Genomic DNA, 14,011 nt, shown 5'->3' on the forward strand with positions numbered 1-14,011 from the left:
TATGAAAATTTGTAGAGAGATTGCGACTCCGTTGGATTGCTCACTTTTGCAAGAGGATCTAGACAGATTGTGTCTATATTGTAAACACAATTCTCTATATTTAAATATAAATAAATGTAGCGTCATTCCTTTTTCACGGAAACGCGATCCTACTATATATGATTATCGTCTAGACGGTGTTGAGATTAATAAAGTGACCGAGGTGAGAGACCTGGGTATACATCTGGACAATAAGTTGACCTTCGGTTTGCATATAAGTAAGACAGTGGCTAAAGCTTGTCGAATGCTTGGTTTTGTGTTTAGAACGTCGAAAGATTTCAAGAAAACTAGTACCCTAACTCTTCTATATAATTCCTTTGTACGACCTATCCTCGAATACGCTTCCACTGTTTGGAATCCGCATTACAAAACATACATACACCGATTGGAAAGAGTCCAAAATAAATTTATAAGATTTGTGCGTTTTAAGGAATTTATACATAATAATGAATGCTTAATTACGTTATCACTCGCTGACAGAAGAGCGATCAGAGATCAAATATTCTTATTTAAATTAATTAATAATTTAGTTGATTCCCCGTTTCTCTTAGGTTGTATTAGTTTCCGATGCTCTCGAATCACCACACGTAAGTGCTTACTTTTTAATCCGTCACTCACCCGAAGCAAGTATGCGCAAAATATATTTGTATACAGAGCCTGCACCGATTACAATAAACGATTTAGCGAAATTGATTTTTTTACAACAGAGAATGTTAATAAAATAAGAAAATTATTGAAAGAATACTTGTTTAATAAATAATTAATAAAATTGATATTTTTTTGTAAATTAATAATGTATATGTATATTGAATCAATTACTTGCCATAAATTGATGATTTATGATGTTACTTTAATTGTTGAAATCAAATTTAAATATTTTTAATGACATTGTTTATATTTATGTTCATTAATATTATTGTAATTTAACTTCTTGATTTTTTTTTTTTTTTTAACTTTGTAATTAGTCGATTTGATTGTACTCGTAGATTGCATTGTATTTTTGTCTCTTTCTGTTGTCTTTTTTACATGCATACTCTAACATTTGTACTATTTTTAAGTGGAAACTTTATTGGTTTATGATTTAGTAATAATTCCTTAATTCTATGTAATAACACACTGTATGTTTCCCAAATATAAATAAAATAAAATAAAATATAGAATAATTTATTTAATGTATGTGTTAAATCTTGTTTTATGAATTAATTAACATTAGTGGATTTTATGAAATTTTAAATATCTCGAAATTATTCATAGTTACTAAAACTAGCAACATTTGAGCCAACATTGCATGGACGAATTTGATAGATTGTCAGTTTAATTATTTCTTTTTGACATTGTTCGCTATTTCTTAATTTCTCTGTTATCATTTTAATTATTTAAGGTTTACAAAGTTATGAATAAAGAAAAAGAATATTCAACATGGCTTTGAAAAAGGTTAAGGGTAACTTTGAAAGAATGTTTGATAAAAATCTCACCGATTTAGTTCGTGGGATCAGAAATAACAAAGATAATGAGGTACATATTATTTGTTTTAAACCAATTATGATTATTTAAACAGAGAAGAATACAATTAATTTAATTTTAAATAATTTTGAAACTTCTAGGCAAAATATATAGCCCAATGTATGGAAGAAATAAAAGTAGAATTGCGACAAGACAATATCGGAGTGAAAGCTAACGCTGTCGCAAAACTAACATATGTAAGTAACTAAATATACTTAACGCCGTGAATTGTTATTGTCATATAAATACATGTGGTATGTACTTAAATAATCCAAATTTTTGCAGACTCTTTATTAAATGTTATACAAAAAACAAATCAATCAATCAACTATTTTTGTTACATACTATTTTATTAAATATAGTTTAAAAATATGTCACTAAATTTTTATATTTTTAATAAACAACTTTTCAGCTTCAAATGTTAGGATATGATATATCATGGGCAATATTTAATATAATAGAAGTGATGAGTTCAAACAAATTTACTTTTAAACGTATTGGATACTTAGCTGCTAGTCAATCATTTCATGCAGATTCTGAATTGCTTATGCTTACCACAAATATGATAAGAAAAGATCTGAATGCTCAAAATCAATATGAAGCTGGGCTAGCACTAAGTGGCCTCAGTTGTTTCATATCCCATGATTTAGCAAGAGACTTGGCTAATGACATCATGACACTGGTTAGTATGAAATCAATTAAAGAAAATAACCTAATAAGTTTATTGATCAATTTATAATAAATGATATATTTTAGATGAGCTCAACTAAGCCATACCTGCGAATGAAAGCTGTGCTAATGATGTACAAGGTATTTCTAAGATACCCTGAGGCCTTAAGGCCAGCTTTTCCTAAATTAAAAGAAAAATTAGAAGATCCGGATCCTGGTTAGTATTGTTTCACATAAGTTACAGCCCATGAAACCTACAAGGGGGAAAAGGCTCCCTTAGGGAGAAGGCTTGGAACCATTAATTAAAACTGAAATGTTAAATACACACACAATATAGGGCAAAAATTTCAATTGTTTTTACCATTGACCATAAAGTAAATAATAAACAATGATTTGAATTTATATTATTTCACAAAACATATATATACTATAGTTCATGATTTAATTGTAACTGATATTATTTTATTTTTATTACTATAGGAGTCCAGTCAGCAGCTGTTAATGTTGTTTGTGAATTGGCAAGAAAGAACCCCAAAAACTATCTATCTTTAGCTCCAGTGTTCTTCAAATTAATGACAACATCTACTAATAATTGGATGTTGATTAAAATCATTAAACTGGTAAGTTGATTGAATTTTTCTATGATTGAATTTATAAGAAAAATTCTACCTTATATAAAATAACTTGCAGTATTGTTCCAAGTCTGTATTTTTACTTTTTTTTTAATAATATACAATTACAACTAAACACATACTAAATTTATGAATCATAATACTAAATGAACTGTAGGTGTAGGTGTTCATAATATTAGTATAAAATAAGTTTCATTACACATTTTATTTATTAAGGAGGCTTAACATGTTTCTGAAAGGTAATGTCAATAAATGTTGCCAGTATATTTCAATGGAAGGAAGATTAAACACAAATAAATAAATATTGTTACCGTTTGTCTTGAATAATATAGTAGAGCTACTAGCAAATCACAGATAATATGTATATCTAAGGTTTGTTTATCTTTAATGTGCCAGCCACTTGAAACTGGTTAAAAATTACAATAATACAAATCTATTGAAGGATATAAATTCAATGAAGAATTGTATTTTTCTATAATATTTACTAAATAAAAACATTTTGTTTATGCTTGTATACTCTGTACGTGTTAATTTTCAACTATAATTTATATGTTATTTGAATTTGAAATAATATAATCATTCAATCTAAACCTACATTTTAAATGTAGATCCTAAATTCCTACACTATGATTTAAAGAATACATAAATTACTACAGAGCCTATTTAAATGAAGCAGCTATTTTCTTTAAAGTGCCCGTGTTATCAAATGATTTTTAAATTTATACTGAGAAGTAAACGTCCTTGTAAAGTAAACAATTTGAATCTTATTTCACCACACAATGCAAGTATCAAGTGAATCTGCCCATCTAACATGGTTTTAATCATAAGGATGAATAAAGCAAGGCAATTATGCTTGCCCGGATTTTGTGAATAAATATTATTCTATATACATTGTTACATCTTAATACTAAAGTTATCTGAAAAGGACATTTTTTTAAATTATTAATTCAAAATCTCCACACAAATGTGCGTTCGTGCCTTTGGTTATATTTGGTTTCTAAATCTGTATTAAATGCTCGCTCCCATTTCAAATTACAAAAACTACATGAGTAGGACACATTAAAAATGTGGAATTTTTATTATATAAAACTGACAAATTCTATTTTTATTAAAAATATTGCAAACTGTTTTAAATTTCATCTAATATCTTATTGTTAATCCTTCACAGTTTGGTTTAATGACTCAGTATGAACCCGACATTGGGAGAAAAATTACTCAAAGCCTCATAGACCTTATTTGCAGGTACCCTTGTAACTAGAAAATGATAAGTTAGCAGCTAGTACCATCCACCACACCCCACTTGAACTGTATCGAGAAACACATTCAGAGAGAGGCTTCCTCATATGTTGCAGCTATTGCAAGTCTTGTTTGCAACATGTTTAATATTAGCAGTTTGATGTGTAAAGCTTTCTCATGACATCAAACTATGAACACATACATTGTTATTACCATTCATTTAAAGTAACATACAAAATGAAAGCAATGCCTTGAACCTTGCAATTATACAGCTCAATTGTTTACTAACTCACACTACGTTACACAAAATTGGCATGCCACACATTTTATATTATTTTCGCTGCTGTTAACAATTACCCAATCAGATGAATATGAAACTAGGAACGAGGCAACAACCTTGTAAGAAGTCAATACACAAGGCAATACAATATACGAGAACATTCTATATCAGGGTTCATGATATCCGCTCTCGCATAAGCTAGTTTTATGTAGCATCATTATATTTGTTCCAGTTTGGTGCCTTAACCCCATTAGAGCCCCGACTTGGCAAGAAACTGATAGAACCATTAACTAATTTAATTCATAGGTGAGTCGGAGTCTCAGATGCTTGTATACAAGATCGTCTATCCATATTTATTTGGACTCTATGGGGTGAAGGGAAGCTAAAAGCAATTGTAACATTATTTATAATTAATAAGAAGTATTATAAGTCAATAAAGATGCCCGTCATTGGTAGCATTTAGAAAGTGCTTAAAAAGCTTCTTCTGATTTCTTAGGAATAAGCTTTATTTAATTTATATAGTTGTAGGGAATAGATATAGCAGCTTTGTTTGCTAGAAAAAATTGTTGTTTAAATACATTTGTAGCTTTCAGGCTAAAGAGCAACGTAAGTCCCATGAATCACGACAAGTTATATAGAAAGACATATAGATTCACGCTTTTTTTTAATTATTAGAGCACTTTTTTCTTACTATTGATCCTTTGTCCACCTTACAGCACTCGTAAAGATGCAATATTGTTAATTAATGAATTAAATTTTTATAATTATATAATATTTAAATGTGATAAAAGTAGATATATTGTGATTGCTAGATTCAAAATGTTTAATTGATGTACAAAAATATAATCGTATTGTTTTCCACGTGCGCTTCGTCGTCGGTCAGTACGACAGCCATGTCGCTGCTGTACGAGTGCATCAACACGGTGATCGCGGTGCTGATCAGCATCAGCAGTGGCATGCCGGGACACGCTGCCTCCGTGCAGCTCTGTGTGCAGAAACTGAGGATACTCATTGAAGACAGCGATCAAAACTGTAACTAAACTTTTATTACATTTTAATATTTGCATTTTTATTTTTTTAAGGAAGACTAATCTTAGGAGAACATGCACTCTCTATTCAGTCACTCTCATAATCTGATAGGACGACATTCTGACATGACCTGATAATAATAATAATAAAATCATTTATTTCGACCAAACAGGGATCATAAATACAAATAATAGTAAAAAGACAAAAATTACAATAATAAAAATCTGAATTAAATCAAATCAATTCAAATTCACACTAATCAAAAGAATCAATCACATTAAATTATATTAAATTACATTAAATTCCATTAAATTAAATCAAAAATAAATTTAAATTAAACAATGTCATTAATGTAATTATTGTCAATTCACATATTCATTATTAGTCAATACATGAATCATATTGCAATGATTCGTTTACTGACAGTCAAATCTGCATGCGAACATTTTAAGGAAGACCAACCTTCTTAGTAGAAGATGCACTTTCTATTCAGTCACTCATAATCTGATGGGACGACATTCTGTCACGACCTAAGAGAGAACAGGTGCACGTTTTGCTGGCGATATTTTTGGCAGTGTTCCAATGTTTCCATGTTGTTCCAACGCAGTACCTTGTGGTCTGCAGCCTTATAGGATAGTCTATAAACCAATACGGCAATCATCAATAACATTATAATTAAATTTGTTAAATTAAAAAAATATATGACATATATTGTTTATTTCCAGTAAAGTACCTGGGATTGCTGGCGATGTCCCGAATACTCAAATCTCATCCGAAATCCGTGCAAGCTCACAAAGACCTCGTCCTGGCGTGTCTGGACGACAAAGACGAGTCTATTAGACTCCGAGCGTTGGGTCTTCTATACGGAATGGTATCTATATAACAATTCTCTATTATTTTTGACTAAACGGGCATTTTCTAGCATTTAATTGACATCATTTTACACATTTATCATGCCAATATAATATAATATATAATATACAATGTATTTATACTTGTCACTGTAGATAAACAAACCATTATTTCCTTGTGGTTGTGACGTAATAGATTAGAGCCCATTTCAACTATTTATAATTTTGTATTATAATGCTATAAAGTCGATTATTTTTATTTATTTTTAACGTGTCGTTCCTAATGAAGAGGAATGCTGCCACTAAAGATTCTAAATAAATGGATTTTTTACTTGATTAGCAATGATGTTGATCAGCCGTCATAGGTATTACTCATCATGGGACATGTTAGTTATACTACATGAGTATTTTAAATTTGTTTTGGATTCATATGAGTGAAGCGTGCACCTGGTTTTTTAAGGTATCCAAAAAAAATTTGATGGAGATAGTGAAGAAGCTGATGATGCACATGGAGCGCGCCGAGGGCACGCTGTACCGCGACGAGCTGCTCACGCGCATGATCGAGATCTGCTCCCAGAACAACTACCAGCACGTCGTGGACTTCGAGTGGTACATCACCGTGCTGGCCGAGCTCACGGAGATGGAGACCAGCGCCAAGCACGGTACGCCTCGTGCGCTACAATACGAATCTCGCATACTCTAGCTCGTAATAATGGATCATCGAATTATTTATAGACATTTTTAATTAACTGAAACACATCAAAGGTAGGGTAGGCATAGTTGCAAGTCACGGGAGACGCGAAGTAACGCTTGTGGTCGGCAGGCTGCATGATCGCGGCGCAGCTGACGGAGGTGGGCGCGCGCGTGGCGCAGACGCGCGCGTTCGCGGCGCGCGAGTGTGCGGCGCTGTGCGCGCGCGCCGCCGCCGCCCCGCCGCGCGCCGCCTCGCGCGAGGTGCTGTACGCCGCCGCCTACGTGCTCAGCGAGTACTGCACGTGAGTCGACACGACTATATGGATATATTTTTGTTTAATTCAAATAGTCAAACGGTCGGATGTGACTACCGGGTGGGTAGTGAGTGGTTATGATCGCCCATAAACATAAACTGGACCTAAGAAACGATAAAATATTTAGTACAATGTCAATACGCCGCCAACCGTGTGCTACATCGCTTGCCCTCGTTCCAGTGACTTCACCGGTTCGCAAATTTCGGAGAGCAGCTGACCGAGGTCACTCTTCCACATACCGAACCGATGTAGCCTCACATTTAATATAATCTTGTAAGAATTGGATTGTAAAGTGTGGCGTGTGTATCAGCGCGGAGGACGTGATGCGCGAGTCGATCTCGGCGCTGACGCTGGTGGCGGGCGCGGACGCGGGCGGGCCGGCCATGCGCGCGCGCGCCGTGTGCGTGCAGGCCGCGCTCAAGCTGGCCGCCAAGCTGCTGCGCGCCTTCGAGCTGCGCGGGGACCGCCGCGCCGTGCTCGCGGTCAGCACGCTCGCAACTATATAACTCATATGGTTGTGTTGATAAGTCGAGAAATTAATTATTGACAGTGTACACTCGTGTACGCAGGTGCTGCACGAAATCCTCGCCGGTGTGCGTCCGTTACTGTGCAGCGAGGACATGGAGGTGCAGGAGCGCGCGCACAACACCACGGCGCTGATGTCGCTGGTGCTGCGCCGGCTGGAGCCCACCGACCCCGCGCTCGGCGACTCGGTGGGCGAGCCTCTCGGCGAAACGCTCGTGGACCACGAACAGAGGTATTTATAGTTACAAATCTTTTAATCCAAATTTATACATTGTGTTCCAATTTTTGTTAAGAAGCACGACTACACTAAGATGAGCCACCACGATAACCAAATCACAACATAATAGAGGAAAACTTATATTTGCGCGTAAATAAGTAATGTTTTGTGCTTAATTTCTAGCAATGGACTCGAAAAAAATGAAAACGGTGAAATTATTGAAGAAGAATCAAGTAAAAGTTTGAGCGGTGGCCTTATTGAAGAAATTGCCAACCTATTTGAAGGAGAACTTAAACCAGTAGCACCGAAGGCACAGAAGAAAGTACCGATACCAGCTGAGTAAGTTCTCTTATGATATTATGACTGTATTTATCTAGAAAATTCTATCCATACCGTCATCTAATTAATATGATATATATTATTTATTTACTACTAGCCACCTGTGCCGGCTTCGCACGGTTAGAATAAGGGCCTACATTAAACGTTATATTATTATACAGTAATATTAATATATATGGCGTCATTTTTTTTCGACATCTTCAAACAAAACTTATTATACACCTAAATCCTTCTTTCATCATTCATTCAAAATTATATGAAAATCCGTTGGATAGTTTTTAAATTTATCGTTCAGTTGGCAAAATCAGATTTAATTATTTAGAATAACAATATTTCTCAAATCAAATCATTCATAATACTCAAAATAAAGCTTGTGTATAAATACGAAATGGAGAGAATACCATCGGTACCCAACAACTATTCATTGCAGATAGAGAACGTTATAAAATATCATTTAGGAAAAATTAAAAAAGGACACGACTGTCCTGAATGACGGAATCAATTTTTTTTTACTCAATTTAAAACTTTAACATGACGATTTTAAAAGTAGAACATATTTTAATTTAATTTTATGACAGACATTTAAATAAAAATAAATACAAAATAAAAATAAAAAGAACAAAATACACATTACAAATTTAAAGCAAAAACACGCCGTCTAAAAGATTGTCCTGTGGCGTTGTACCCAAGATGCTGGCACTTTTGCCTCTCTGCACCGCTAGACTCAGCCTTTGGGCTAAATAAGCGCCAGCTCTTGGGTCACCAGAAGTGTGGACCAGTTTCTTAGAAATATCTTTTACTAATTAATTTAATTAATATACATCACATACATACACGTTAATGTCACTCGAAATGTAAGAATTCTTGTAAGAATTTCTAACGATACCCCAAAAATCCAAATCTGTTCAGGCATTAAAAAAAATATGATGGAATAAAGACGCTCATATACTACACATAGGAGTCGCATAATATTACCTACGTTGAGGTTGAGATGAAGTGGCTTCACAAACCAGTAAAAATGAGTCAGAACTGTCGTTTACTTACAGCTTAGATCTAAACCAGTGGTTGTCACGTGACCGCTGGTCGTCCGACAGCTCCAGCTCGGAGGGAGAGGACGAGGGCGCCGCGCTGTTCACGGCGCCGCAAGCCGACGCCAAACCGGTCACGCAGTTCACTCCCGAGGAACTGCAAATGGTAATCACGATAACGGGTGTTGTCCAAGTCAAAAACGAAATACAGTATTAAATTATAAAAAATGTTCATTTAAAAAGTGACTTAAATTTTCGTTACTTTTTATATTTATGATTCAATGCATTTGACGAGCCGGGTGGCGTGGTTGGTAGATACTCGACTTTCACGCCGAAGGTTGTGTATTCGATTCCCACACAGGACAGACATTATAATATTATTTGTTTATTTTAAATCTCTATAACGAAAGCTAAAATTAATGAAACGAGATGTGAATCGTGTTTAAATGGCTTCATATAAAGTTACACCCATCTCTTCAAAGCGAGTACTGTTTATTTTGATATGCCTGTTAAGGTCTTTTCTTGATAAGTGGTCACCTTCGTCCATACACATTAGTACTAGTTATTTTATAAACTGGTATTTTTACATGGTTAGAGAAAGAAATTCGATACCAGGACTGGACGCATAAATAAATGTTATAGTAACTTTATATATAATAACTTCTTTTTAACAAGAATATAGGATATTACTTATATTTTCAGTTGCGTGAGGCGCGCAGACAGGAGCAAGCGAACAATCCTCACTATCTGAAGGATGACTCGCCGCGATCCTACCAACAGGACGATATACCCATTGCTGAAATAGCACTGGAAGTGCCTCTCCAAGTGCAATGTGTGTACAATAATTATAACTCATTCCAATGGTAGAACGCGTGAAGATCATTGATATATAAAAAAACCCAAGATACACAGTCACGAACAAAAGTAACGCTCGAATTTGTCACCAAACACTCGGCAATTTTATATAAATAGTTATAGTTATACTATAAACATTTTTTTTTGCAAATTCAACATTACGCGGATTGCTTAAAATTGTTTTCACAAGGCAGAGTGCGTAAAGCAATAAAATTTTACAACAGAAATTAGCCGGTAGGATTAAGGCATGGAGTGGAGGCGAATATTATTTATATTGATTATTTTTATACGACATTGTATTAGTTTTTAAGAGTTTGTTAAATTGTGTTCTAAACACGCATATATACTTTTATCTGAGCTTAAATATGTTTTGGGTAGGACATGTGTATAAATCAACGAAAAAAAAATTCTGGTAAAATTATTTATTTAATTTTTTGGTCCAAAAATTATTAGTAGAACATTTTATCGAAACTAAGTAGGTAAATAGATACCTATGTAGTTTAAGGTAATTGGGTAACGAGCTACCAGGCCGCGAAACTCAATTTTTTCAAGTTTCAGGTATCTACTACGGATCACTCTTAAAACTTTAAAAATATAATTATTTTTTAAATTGACATGGCAACAGCAGTAAACACATTAATTCACTTGAAATAAATTTAGTTTATTGTAGAGTTGTCTTTTTGAATTCGATTTCAGGTTTTCTGTTGTTGTCTTTGCTATATTATGTAAACGAACGTCTATAAACTTTTCTATAATAGCTTTTGTAAGACTAATTTTTAAAATTTCCAATTTAATTTTTTTTTTATAATATTTAATATTTGTCAAAACTATAACACAAAAAAGTTTGAAATTATTTATTAAAAAAATAAACATAATAAAAAAAATCGACCCATTGACTAAGAATAGGGTCATTTGTATTATAATGCGGTCATTGATTTTTGTCATATTATACTTGTACGGATGAATGAAGTTTTGAGACAAATTAAAACAAAATCATATATTGCGTTGTATATTAAGTCATAAAAACAACAAGAACAAATAAAAAAACAATTTTGCTTACCAATACGATATCCCATCCTTAACTTTAACGTTCTTGACGTAATATTTTTACAAAAAAAATTGAAAAAGTCGTCATTTTAACGAGTTTACAGTGACGCGGGCGAAGCGAGACTATTTGAAATGAGCGCACAATTCAAAATTGTGCGCTCATTTTATGCGGACATTTTTGAGACGCTGTATGTGTATCTTGGGTTTTTTATATATCAACGGTAAAGATAAATAAAAAACCTTCAATTGACATAACATCATTGGTCGAGATTTAAATAATCTATGTAATTCATTATGAATGTCGGCCGAATTGATGATGAAATTTTGGAAGTAAAATTAAACTACTCAAGAGCTGTTTGTAGTGCATAATATAACCGAGCTATTAGAAAATTGCAGGAATTTTTTACATCCAAGGTTTGTTTATTCTTAAGCGTCTTGCGTTGGATTATTGTCTTGCATTACATTAAACTAAGATTATACATACTGTTTTATTTTTATGAATAATATATTTTTGATTTTAGCCAAGAGATCTGATAAGTACTTAATTATAAGAGAAAATTCGAAAAAAGCCAAGAAAGAAAAACGGCCGTCGAAGAAACGAAAGAATAAGATAGAAAGACATTCCTCAGAATCTGACAGTGACGGTGAGTAACTATATTTTAGACAATATATTTTTTAATAATTCATATCAAGTACGAATATTCCATACATAAAATAGGATACATTATCCTCATATTCCCAACGTAGCAAATATAAGAGTCAAAAGCGACAGATACCGATAAAATAATCTAACGATATTATGCGGTTAATATGTATCCATGGCGTACATAACAATAAATTTAAAAAAAATTGTTCAAAAAATTTATAAGTTGCCAGCCGTGTGCCAGTCGAGTGGTAGTAGATATGAAGTTGTTTATTCTTTGCCGTCAGAGGGTGTGGACCGCGTGGGGCGGCCGGCAGTGGCGGAGGGCGGCGAGCTGCCCGACGGCGCGGCGCCGTCCGACGACGAGCAGTCGCCGCACGACGACCCGCACCGCGCGCTCGACCTCGACCTCGACCTGTGCGTCACACACACACTCATACCACACCATGTTTCACCTAATAGGCTTAAGTTCTACTAGCCGAGTTAGGTGTCTATCTTTGTAGAGAATATTAATTCCCGAAGGTTTTGTGTGTTATAATGATGAATGCGAGGTAATACCGCATATCGTCGCATATGAAACGATGTATCACATTTATTATATGTGGTACATGATAATAACATTCTTATTTATCGAATTTGAAGTGAACTAACATAAATTGCAGTTAATACCGTGATCTTATTATTGTTTTTCTGTATAGGCCTTTGCGAGAAGAAGAATTGCTGTCGTCCAGGATACAGCAGTATCCTTTACCAGAAAGCGGCTTATTGATTAAGAAAAAAGAATCAAAGAAGAATAAATCTTCAGAAAAAAGACCATCAGAAAAAACTTCTCATAAGAAGAAAATAAAAAATTCTAAACATAAGGAAATAGACTTAATGTTACCTGAAATTGCGAATAATGATCTAGGAGACAATTTACTCATAGAAACTGGAGATGACTATTCTCCTAAGAACAATCTAACAACCGATGATGCCTCTGATAAGAAACAACCGGAGAAACTTAAGACTGAAAAACACAAGAAGTCGAAGAAAGATATAAAAGACAAGGATTCAAAGAAAAAGAAAACTTCTAAAAAAGGTGCACATTACTCTTATAATAATTGAGAGATAGATACTTTAATAAATGCTTTTGATATTAAACAAAGTAATTTCTTTACAGATAAACATGAAACTAAAATTGGATACGAAGAAGCTTTAGGTATTTCCACGCCTAGCAAAGAAGTTATTTAGTGTTTGGCATAAGCAAGTTTTAACATTTTCCAAGACCCTTGTCACACGCTCTCAGTGCAATTGTTTATTTGAACAATTAGTTATGTTAGTTAGATTCATATATAAATATATTATAGGCAATGTTTTCATTAAACTTAAAATGAAACATGTCCATTTAAATAAACTTATATTTCTATTGATGTAGACTAATAAATATATATAATCATGTACAGTTTTATTGAAAGTTATATAATTAAGACTTAAGAAATAAAAGCCATTCATCTACACTTGAATATCTATTTTAGTTCAAATCCGTTTATACAATTTTGAAGTAAACATTTACAAAACCACAATTTACATTATATGTGTATAAAGAAATAAAAAAGACTTCAAAAATATATCTGCTGTCTTCAGCATCGGGCGGAATCTATGTGTCCTGAATTGCCACCTTTTGCACCAATGCTTTTATAAGTAATTGCTACCTATAAACGATTAATAAATCATACAATATATTTAAATTTATAATTGTAAACAATTCATTATAGCTGAAATTTAATAAAAACGCTAATTTTATTGCTCACGGTGATTCTTTCTAATAAAATAAATGTGTCATCATGATTATACAATAAAAAAATCGAAAAGAATATTCGCAAAAAATTAAACTTACTTAAAATAAAATATGTAAACTTACATACTGATACGCAAATAAATATAATCTGAAAAGGATTTATATTTTTTTTTTTGCAAATTTATAACAAACTTTTTTAATAAATAATTGTCATTTTCGAAAATGAATGAAAAACCATTTATTTTAAATATATATATATAGATAAAGGTGAGATTTTTAAGTCTTAAATAAAAGTATAACCTATTTATTTTTAAACATTTTTTCCTGTTTTTCA

General features: G+C 33.2%; 1 protein-coding gene across 1 annotated transcript; it reads left to right on the forward strand.

Moving 5' to 3' along the window:
* The first annotated feature begins 1,352 nt into the window (after positions 1 to 1,352).
* LOC126775387 (AP-3 complex subunit delta) lies at positions 1,353 to 13,769 on the forward strand. Its single transcript, XM_050497274.1, has 19 exons — positions 1,353 to 1,554; positions 1,644 to 1,739; positions 1,955 to 2,224; positions 2,299 to 2,428; positions 2,692 to 2,831; positions 4,592 to 4,665; positions 5,243 to 5,391; positions 6,114 to 6,259; positions 6,700 to 6,901; positions 7,063 to 7,234; positions 7,557 to 7,728; positions 7,816 to 8,003; positions 8,172 to 8,327; positions 9,374 to 9,521; positions 10,058 to 10,187; positions 11,779 to 11,901; positions 12,188 to 12,317; positions 12,599 to 12,978; positions 13,060 to 13,769. Exons 1-19 carry the CDS (start codon positions 1,459 to 1,461, stop codon positions 13,128 to 13,130), a joined length of 2,973 nt encoding a protein of 990 aa, XP_050353231.1. The 5' UTR covers positions 1,353 to 1,458; the 3' UTR covers positions 13,131 to 13,769.
* The last annotated feature ends 242 nt before the right edge of the window (positions 13,770 to 14,011 follow it).

This window comes from Nymphalis io, chromosome 2, assembly GCF_905147045.1.
Source record: "Nymphalis io chromosome 2, ilAglIoxx1.1, whole genome shotgun sequence".
NCBI classification, from domain to species: domain Eukaryota; kingdom Metazoa; phylum Arthropoda; class Insecta; order Lepidoptera; family Nymphalidae; genus Nymphalis; species Nymphalis io.